This window comes from Mesoplodon mirus, assembly GCF_964341445.2.
Source record: "Mesoplodon mirus genome assembly, chromosome: 19".
Taxonomy (NCBI): Eukaryota; Metazoa; Chordata; class Mammalia; order Artiodactyla; family Ziphiidae; genus Mesoplodon; species Mesoplodon mirus.
This window is the reverse complement of record NC_138995.1, coordinates 58,900,102-58,910,445: the sequence shown is the minus strand read 5'-3', so window position 1 is coordinate 58,910,445 and position 10,344 is coordinate 58,900,102. Positions and strand designations below refer to the sequence as shown.

Genomic DNA, 10,344 nt, shown 5'->3' with positions numbered 1-10,344 from the left:
AAAAAAGCTGCTGTTAATGTGGATAACTTAGAAGAAGGCTGGGAAAAGAGCAGGTTCCAGATCAAGTGGGATGCCATTTGTCTGAAACTCAGAAGCAAGCAAACCTAAATGCACTGCCGAGGCGTGCATACACGTACATACACACATACACATGTTCGCAACGTGGGTTCCTCTGGTGCTGATGGCAGGAGAGGAGCCGGTGGGGAAACCCGTTATAGCTGGGTCATATCTTCCAGTACGTGTAAATACCCAGTCATGTGTCACCATCCCCGAGGCGTGTCATCAGCAGCATCCCCCTCCCTGTTACCTGGGGCTGGCCGGAGGGTTCTAGTTATGCTTCAACAGTGGGCAACAGGTAAAGCTGGGCTGCAGCTTTGTATCGGGTGATTTCCAGATACTGGCCTGACGTTCTCCCCCGACCCTGGCCCTTGTAGGCGCTAGTGATGCCGAGCACTCAGATCTTGCTCCTGGTGCAGGGCATTGGAAGTCTGCCCTCCAGCCTCCCTCAGCCTGTGCCACACTAAGCCGTGTTTTGGCTAAGGAGGGCCCAAGGACGCTGGACATGTATGGGCCAGTTTCCCAAAGTCATGATCATGAGTCATTTCCTCAGGCTATCTTGGGCTTCTAAGAACCATCCAAGCAGAAGCCGTGGAAGAGGGAGGGGAACGAGCTAGAGGAGGGAGAACCCGACAACCCCAGTTGCTTCTCTCCGAAGGCTCCGGCCCCTGCAACAGTGGCCCTTTGTGCCATCTGTGAGCCATGACTTCATCCGGGACCCGTATCTGACTCCCTCACCTGAGGTGAGGAGAGATGGGGAGGCCTTGAGTCCCCTTAGAAAGTAGGAAGTAGTGTTTTACCTACATGTATTCATTCAGCATCCATCTTTGGAGCACCTGCTACCTACCAGATCCTGATCTAGCATTGGGGTTTCAAAAATGGAACGATAATTCTCTGTGCATGAGGTCACTGGCAGGGGCTACACAATCTCGATAAGAAAAAAAAAAATTCCTGGAGCTTGCATTTCCAATGCGTATACCTATTACTTTGCATATTAAACATTAGTGGAGCTTAATTGCTTCCTTATAGTTGTAATTTTTTTAGTGACACTTTTTTTTTTTTTTTCGGTACGCGGGCCCCTCACTGTTGTGGCCTCTCCCGTTGCGGAGCACAGGCTCCGGACTTGCAGGCTCAGCGGCTGTGGCTCACGGGCCCAGCCGCTCCGCAGCATGTGGGATCTTCCCGGACCGGGGCACGAACCCACGTCCCCTGCATCGGCAGGCGGACTCTCAACCACTGTGCCACCAGGGAAGCCCTGTATTTTTTTTTTAATAAAAACAAATTGAAGTTCTAATATTTTCGTCCCACAACCCAAGGGATCTCGGGCACCCCACTTTTGTTTTGTTTTGTTTTGTTTTTTTGTGGTACGCGGGCCTCTCACTGTTGTGGCCTCTCCCGTTGCGGAGCACAGGCTCTGGACGCGCAGGCTCAGCGGCCATGGCTCACGGGCCCAGATGCTCCGCGGCATGTGGGATCTTCCCAGACTGGGGCACGAACCCGTGTCCCCTGCATCGGCAGGTGGACTCTCAACCACTGCACCACCAGGGAAGCCTGGGCACCCCACTTTGAAGAACAAAAGCGATTATAATAAATCAACACAGCAGCCGTGCCAGAGTGGGGGCACCATGGGGGGAATGGCTCCGGCGTCTTCCTGGGGGAGCCAGGGGCATTCCCAAGATTGCAACAGGGTCAGCAGCTGACTGGGTACCACCCCGTGGATGCTGGCTTCATTGTAATTGCAGTTTCCCTTTCTAGGAAGAAAACAGATGCATTTCCTTGTCAGTCCAGACAAATGGCCTCTCCTTAAGTTCCTCTTCATTAATTAACATGAAGACAAGCGTGGTGACTAAATTCGGAGTCAGAGGCTTTTAAAGGTGAATCTCTCAGTAAGCTGTTACGGCATTTCTTCTCCCTGTTTAGGGGTAAGAGTGGCAACTGTGGGTTTATGGTAACAGCTCGCTTTTCATCTCCAAGACACCCTCAAACAACTGCCTCCATTATGGCCCAGCCCTTTCCCCAGGATGATGCCCCTGCCTCATCTGGCACAGGTGGGCATCAAAGAGTCAGATGTTTGAAACAACCAGAGATTTCCAGAGGTCGAGCAGCCTTGATCTCCAAAGGGAAGTTGAAACAAATGAGTCTCAAGCAGTGGTGTGCTGGTAGCAGTCAGCCCTCTGATAGCATATGCCCATTCCCATGGTGTAAATTCTCCCACAGTGGCTGATTTCAAGCCACCAAGGTGAAGTCACCAAACACTAATTTGGGAAATTGACACACACTGTATAGATGCAACTAATTCACCTCGAGAGTATATACGTAATAGTAAAAGGTAATCAGATAATTAAGAGATGAATTTTGAGCATTATCTTTGTTTTTAATAAAATTAATTGTAAATATTTCAATTTTTAAATAATGGCTCGCAAAGCAAAACCAAAAAAGAGATCCGAAAATTAAATGGTCAGCTCTCGTGAATAGGTGTGAGCCAGCTCCAGCACACCACTGCTCCCAAGGTTTTCAATCGACCTCAAAATTGCCTTGGTGCTTTAAAAGTCTGCCCTCAGACCAGCAGCTCTCTGCAGAACTTCCCAGGAACAAAATCCCTCACCCTCAGAAGTCAGGTCTGCTTGTGGACACCAGCCAACCCCCAGCCAGACCTAACTGTCCTGAGCCGCCCCTGGGCCTGTCCCACAGCCCTCACACACCTTGGCACTGGTCACTTCACACTCCAGAGACCCACCTGGGCACTGCCCACACCTCACCTCCAGACACCATCCTGGTTCAACCCCATGACCTGCTGAGATTTCCCCGAGGCAGAGCCCAGGTGTGCTGCTCTGCTAGGCTCAGGCCTAGCCTGGGGCCATGGGGCCACATCAGACCCCCACCCCTGGGTTCTAAGAACATAGACCCCCAAATCCACTGAACTGAAAGTGACACTTCCTGACAAAGATACTCAGTATCACTTAGATGCAGTGTGGGCTCTGTGAATGTTGATTCAAACCAACTGTTAAAAAAAAGTTGTGATGGGACTTCCCTGGTGGTCCAGTGGTTGAGACTACGCGCTCCCAGTGCAGGGGACACAGGTTCGATCCCTGGTCGGGGAACTAAGATCCTGCATGCCTCATGGCGTGGCCCAAAGGAAAAAAACACACGTTTTGAGATAATCAGGGAAGTGTAAGCATTGATTTAATATCATTTTTAAATGTGATAATGGTATTGGAGTTTTATTTTTGAAAAAGCAAATAAGTTCTTATCTTTTTTAAATTAATTTTTATTGGAGTGTAGTTGATTTACGATGTGTTATTTTCTGCTATACAGCAAAGTGAATCAGTTATACATAAATCCACTCTTTTAGATTCCATTCACATATACGTCATTACAGAGTACTGAGTAGAGTTCCCTGTGCCATACAGTAGGTCCCTATTAGTTATCCATTTTATATATAGCAGTGTATATATGCCAATCGCAAGCTCCCAATTTATCCCTCCCACCAAGTTCTGTTCTTTTAGCGCAGAGGTTGGCAAACTGTGACCCCACTTCTTGTTTTTGTAAGTAAAGTTCTATTGGAACACAGCCACACCCATCCATTTACATGCTGTGACTGCTGGGAAGACAGAGTTGAGTAGGCGAGGTGGAGACCACATGGCCCCAAAAGCCTCAAATGTTTATAGAAAAAGTTTGCCAACTTCTGTCTTACAGAAACGTCCTGAAGTATTCACCTACAAAAATGATAATATGTCTGGAGTTTGCTGTAAAATAATCAGTGGGGGAGGGAGAAAGTGTAAATGAAACAAGATAGGCTATGAGGCGATGAATGCACCTAGCTTCATCATCCTAGTCTGTTTTTATATATGTTTGAAATTTTCCGTAATAAAAAACTTCCGAGAAGGGCGCATCTGCGCTCCACAGCCTCCCAACTGCTCTGACCCCACACCAGGACCCTGGCATCTCTGGTCTAACAAGGGAATCGGGACAGAGCCAGCACCACTCAGCCTGGTTTCGCACACGGCCAACGATGACTTCTATCCCGGGCTAACCAGAAAGGCCATGGGCGCTGAGAGAGCCCGCCAGAGCCAGCCATGCAGTGAGTGCCCCCATCAGAGCCCTGGGGTTCTGGAAACTGGGGAAGGAGGGGCAAGGGGGCTCTGAGGGAAGGGGGCCCCTGTCTAGGGGTCAGGCCAGAGATCAGGGCCTCAAGTAGGTCTGTCCTCTGCCCTCTGTACCCCTCCCCATCCAGGTCTGGACCCCCGACTTCTGCCTGGGGCCCTTGGCATCCTCTGGGTAGGCCCTGCCCTCCTCTGAGACTCGGTGAAAGTTTTAATACTGACCACTCAGGGTCTTTGGACTGACTCAGAGGGAAGAATATATATAAGGCACTAGCCCTGTCCGTTGCCCATCTCTGTGGCCACCATCACTAGTAGCTGCCCTGAGGGGCCACAGAGGCCCCCCGGGGGGCGGGGAGCGGGGCCAGGTCTCTGGCCGCTTCGGATGTGACCTAACCCCATTAGAACTGTCATTGTGGTTCTAGAAGCCAGCCAAATAAGGTAGGGTTTTCTCCCTAGAGGCAATTTTTACCTGAAAGGGTTGAAAAAGCCCCAGGTCTTTCCCACCATCTGCCCCCACCCTTAGTTCTCGCTGTGTGTTCTATTTCTCCTACTCACAAGCTTAGGAAACCTAACCTAATCCAAACCACTCTTTCTCATGACCCTAATTCATACCCTAATACCCTAAATTCAGCCCTAACACCAATCTCTGATTTTATCAGGAATGAGTCTGGAAGATCCAGTTATTTCTACCAAAGCAACCCCCAAATTAATCATAATCTCTTCACCCCAAAACAACCTTTGGTGTATGGCCTTCCAGCATTTCTTTTCCTGCCAACTGTACCGTGGACCATATCTGGCCATATCTGATGTTGGGTGTTCACCAACATCAACCGAACCCTAGCCCAGTGCTTCTCAGCCGGGGCGATTCTGCCTCCCCTTCCCCTGGCAACGGTTGGCGATGTCTAGAGACATTTGTAGCTGTTAAGCCTTGAGGGGCAAGTGCTACTGGCATCTAGTGGGTAGAGGCCAGTGATGCTACTCAACATCCTACAATGCACAGGACCTTCCTCACAAAAATGGTCCCAACTGCATAGCACCGAGACGGAGAGCCCCTGCCCAGGCCCCATCCCCGGTCCACGAGCCTGAGCTAACCAAGTGGTAGCCATCCTGGAGCCGCGCTGCTGGGATCAAACACAGGTTCTGCCCCTTCTTAGCTGGTGCCTGATCTGGGCCCCCGTTTTCTCCACTGTAAAATGGGGACAGCTCAACCCACCCTGTCAGAGTTGTCACTGGAGTCAATGAAGTAGAACGTGTAGCGTGTCGGGCATGCAGTACTCAGCAGGACCCACCGTCACTTTATCAGCATCAAGCAGACCGAGCAGGCCTTGCCCTCATAGCCTCCGTGAGTCCTGCTCGCCTCCCCGCCTGACTCCTTGCATGGGGTCTCTGGGGTAAGGCTACACGCCTTCCATAGAGTCCAGGGGTTGAACTGGGGGTGTGCCCGGAGCCGGGGGGACTGTGAACAGAGACCCTGTGCAGGAGAGACCATGGGGTCAACCCAGGGACCCCGGGAGGGCCCCCCAGATGCTCTGCGGACCCGCACCCCTTGCCCAGACATGCCCTGGGAGCCCCTTGGCTCTGCTGGCTCCATCCCTTTCTGCTTCCATGTTCTTGCTGCTCCCTTTCTCTGTGTGGGACATTGCCGTGAGGCCATAGAGCAGAGGGGCCTCCGGGAAGGGGACGGGGTTGGGGTAGGGACCTGGGATCAGGTGGACTCCCAGTTCTGCTGTTTCCCACTGTGGGACCCAGGGCAAGTGCCTTCCCCGCCGCGGGCCAGGTTCCCCCTCCCTCACACGGTGTGTAAGTTCTGGCACGCCAACCCTCCACGTCATTGTGAATGAAGCAGGCGGGGTCTGCGATGAGAAGGCCTGCCAGCTCTGAGGCCTATGCAAGTCCTGGGGTCCGCCCCTGCCCGGCCCCTGGCCACCTCTGAGCCTCAGATTCCTCCTCTACCCAGGGCAGAGCTCTGAGCACAGGCCACCTCAGAGAGCGGCAACCCTCTCGCTGCTGGTTTTTGCTGACTCTCGCCCTTTCTCTCAGTGTCCAGCTCACTGATTTTGTTTCCTTCTTGGCCACCGCCTTCCCACCCGCATCAGATGTTTTCTGACTCACTGGTATGCACCCCCTCCAGCCCCGTACCTCCATCAAACCACATCCCTCTTTGATTTACTGTTTGGATTTTCCCAACTGGTTGCTGCAGAGGACCTGCCGCCCACTGGCTTCCCTCCTCACCACTCGCCTGGTGCTCTCTCCTCCGACCTCAAGAAAAATCCCCAAGATTGCCTCTCCCCACCCCCTTCAAGGGACCCACGATGTGTCCCCTTGGCTAAAGCCCCGAAGCCATGAGCCACACAGTGGCTCCTTGGAGCCGGGTCACCCTGTTCTCACTGCCTGCCCCTCGCCCCTGAGGAGAAAAGGGCCCACGGACAGTGGGTGGGGATGGCCAAAGCCAGGGGGAGAGACAGAAGCACTGGACAGTTTCTCCGAGGTGCCCCCCGCCGAAGCCCTAGCTTGAGCCGAGCGTCACAGTGGTTCTCAGCGCAGCGGGGACGGGCTCCTTGTGCAGGGCTGGGGTCCAGGGGGCCTTCACTGAATCCCTCCAGCACCCCCGCGGCGGCAGCAGCTGGCATTTCCTAAGAAGCAGCTTCTAGTACTGACCCGGCTGCTGTTCCCAGGGCCCCGACCTGGATTCACTGCCTACTCCCTCCAGCACAGGAGCGGCCCCCCCTTGACAGATGATACCAGCGCCAAAGAGAGGGGAAGGCCTGCTCCAAGTCCCCCGCTGGCAGGTGCCAGACTCAGGACCCAGGCAGGCTGGCCCAGAGCTCGTGCCACCGACCATGAGCTGCTGCCTGCGAGTCCCCTGCTGTGCCCGTTTCACTGAGCTCAGAGCGGCCATGTGGCGGGGGCCAGCGAGGGCCCTCCAGAGAGAGCACAGGGACGGCTGACAGAGAAGGACTCAGAGGCTGTCGCAGGGCACACGCAGTCCCAAGGCGAGAGGCCGCCTCTCCCCCTGCTCTGAGAATGAAAGAGGCAGAGAGGGCAGAGGAGAGGACAGACACAGGGGCCCTGCGATCACATCGGGGGGACCAAGGGCTCGGGCAGGCCAGACTGATCTTCTTCCTCCCGACCCCTTCCCTCTCCGCCGCGTCCCCTCTAGCCTCAACTAGACTCTGAGCATCTGACCCGCCGCCCGGGAAAGGAGTTTCATTTCCCACAGCTCAATTTCCCAGAAGGGAGGGGAGGGCGGGGCTCGGCTCGGTTTAAGGACCGAGAGGGGGGACTCGGCAGACAGGCGGAGTGGACAGGGGAGAGAGGAGGTGCTGCTGCCTTTGGAGGCCGAGGTAGCAAGGAGGCTGCAGAGAGGCTGGGCCCCATGGAAACAGATGGGGAGACAGGGCTGAGCAGGGCAGATAAGGGAGAAACAGGGAGACCCAGAGGAGGTGAGAGAAAGGAGGGACAGAGAGGAGAGACAGGAGAGGAGGGCAGACAGGTGAGCAGAGACCAGGAGCTGGCTAGCCCGGGATCAGGGGACACACACGTCTAGAGAGACCAGGGCCATAGTGGGGAGGGCTGAGGGGGGCACGGGGCAGCCCACAGCGGGCCAGGCTCGGGGGCACACAGGCTCCTGTCACAGTGGCCCTGCTTCCCCTCCAACCCAGACAACGTCTCCCCCAGAGAGACATGGACTCCTTGGGTAAGTAGGCAGGGGAGGGGGCGGAGCCCGCTTTTCTCTCCCCACATACCCGCTGACCCTGTCCTTCTTCCCCCCAGCCTGGCGCCTCCTCGCCCTGGTCCCCGTCCTCCTCAGCCTGGCGGCCTCCCTGGACTGGCAAACTGCCCAGAGCCACGACCCCTTCGAGAAATGCATGCGGGACCCCGACTATGAGCAGCTGCTCAGAGTCCTGACCTTGGGCCTCAATCGGACCTCGAAACCCCAGAGGGTGACTGTGGTTGGTGCGGGCATGGCTGGGTTGTTGGCCGCCAAGGTGCTCAGCGATGCTGGACACAAGGTGAGAAGTGCTGCTTGCTGTCTACCTTGAGTCTTTCCTGCTGCGGCTGGGAGTCCTGGGTAGAGGGGCCTGGCCACGTCCCTGTTGAGGGGTGGGGGTGTTGGGAGGCGGAGAGAGGGAGCTATGCTTTCCTTGTGGTCTGGGGAGCGAGGCCTGGAACCCTCTGCTCTAACATGAAGCCCAGAGGGAACATGTGTCTGTGCTGAGGGGGCTTTGACTTTCCCTGCCCCACTCTCATCCTGGAGGAAAGTCCCTTGAAACCTCCTCCAACTTCCTGGGGGCAATTTGTGTTGGTGGAGATGGAAACTCCACACAAGGGGAAGTGCCCCCTGAAGTCTAACCACTGTCCCTCTCACTGAAATCCAAGAATGAGTATGGGCCAGGCCAGTGGCTTCAGTACACACAAGAAATCTCCCCACTCCCTGAGCTGGGAAGTCCCTCTGAAATCTGGCCAGCGGCCTTCCTGCTGCAGTCTGGAAATTGTCATATTGTACATGTTCACTATGACTTTCTGTTCTCCCACCAGCCCCTCCCACCTCCCCATAAAAAAGATCCTTCTTTCATCTCCATCTGTGCTGCTGTGGGGATGGAAGGTTGGGTAGGTGCACGGCGGGGGGGCTGCGACAGGGTGGAGATGGGGAGTCAGTGGGAGGAGCTAAAGCACCTGCTTGCTGCCCATCGTCCCTCAGGTCACCATCCTGGAGGCAGACAACAGGATTGGGGGCCGAATCTTCACCTACCGGGACTGGAAGACCGGCTGGATTGGGGAGCTGGGAGCCATGCGCATGCCCAGCTCGCACAGGTGGGGCCTGACCTGGGAGCCAGGCAGGCGCGGGACCACCCCAGGCCCTACCTCTGAGCCCAGTCTCAACCAGATTACCAACTCAATCACTGCTCCAGTGCCAGCACGAACCTCAACTCTGACCCCAAACCTGGCACCCCAGTCAAGTCAGGCCTAGACCCAGCCTCCAGCTCTGTTCTTTTCCTGACACTTCCAGGCCTCCCGCTCCAGCCCCACCACTGAACCCCTGAAGTGCTCAGGCCATTGCGTCCAGCCCTTCCAGACCCCCAGCTCTATCTTCCCCGACCCTGGTCCTTTGCCCATCCCCAGCTCCCACCCCCATCCAACACAGCTCTGTCCCCATTCCTACTTGATCCCCAGTGAAAGCGACTTCCCCCTCCAAACCCAGTCCTGAAGTGCTGCACCCTCAGCCTTCCAGCCTTGTTCCCCTTTCATTCCCGTCTCTGGCACTGACGACCCCCAGTCTAGCCCAGCTCCAGCCTCATGCCCAGCCCCAAGCCCCGTCCCCAGCTGCCCCACCCACCCCCTTCCCTTCTCCAAGCCCCACTGGGGAGAGGGGCCCCCACCTCCCCCGCCCGACCCTCACCAGCGGCTCCCACTCCCTCAGGATCCTCCATGAGCTCTGCAAGCGCCTGGGACTCAATCTGACCAAATTCACCCAGTACGACAAGAACACGTGGACGGAGGTGAATGAGGTGAAGCTGCGGAACTACGTGGTGGAGAAGATGCCTGAGAAGCTGGGCTACAAGCTGCATCCCAAGGAGAAGGGCCACTCGCCCGAAGAAATCTACCAGATGGCTCTCAACAGGGTAGGTGCATCCGCGAGCCCTGCAGCCCTGTCCCCCTGCCCCTGTCCTCCACGCTGTGGTGTCCCATGCCCTTTCCACCTCCTGGCCTAGCTTTCCTTTTCCTATTCCTTCTGGTTTCCCATCACTGGCTCTTCCATCTTTAGTTCCCCCATAAGCCCTGCTGATCCGCATCTCCCATCCCCTTCTCACTCACACACTGGCCGGGACAACCTCACCTTTCTACACGTGTGGGTTTTTTTGTTGGTTTGTTTTGGTTTTTTTTAGGCGGCGTCATTCAGCCCGTGGGATGTGGGATCTTAGTTCCCCGACTAGGGATTGAATCCATGCCCCCTGCATTGGGAGCTCAGAGTCTTAACCACTGGACCGCCAGGGAAGTCCCTCTACACCTTTGGTTTAAACTATGATCTGTGGGCTTATGTTTTCCAAGTCCATCTCCTGAGACCCAGACCTATGTCTGTCTCCCCCTGGCCATCCCCCAGGACCCTCCAGCTCCCACAGAGCTCGGCGGCAGCTTCCCTGAACCCACTCAGATTCCTGGGTTCCCCATCTCACAACAGTGC

General features: G+C 55.5%; 1 protein-coding gene across 1 annotated transcript in view; it reads left to right on the top strand.

Annotated features, from left to right (window-relative positions):
- Positions 1-10,344, top strand: part of IL4I1 (interleukin 4 induced 1) — a 34,639-nt gene that overhangs the window by 20,973 nt on the left and 3,322 nt on the right. The window contains exons 3-7 of the mRNA XM_082607621.1: positions 1,813-1,931; positions 3,992-4,138; positions 7,935-8,173; positions 8,863-8,975; positions 9,583-9,784. Coding sequence (XP_082463747.1) covers positions 4,102-4,138; positions 7,935-8,173; positions 8,863-8,975; positions 9,583-9,784 — 591 coding nt within the window. The 5' untranslated portion in view covers positions 1,813-1,931; positions 3,992-4,101. The remainder of the gene's footprint in view (positions 1-1,812; positions 1,932-3,991; positions 4,139-7,934; positions 8,174-8,862; positions 8,976-9,582; positions 9,785-10,344) is intronic.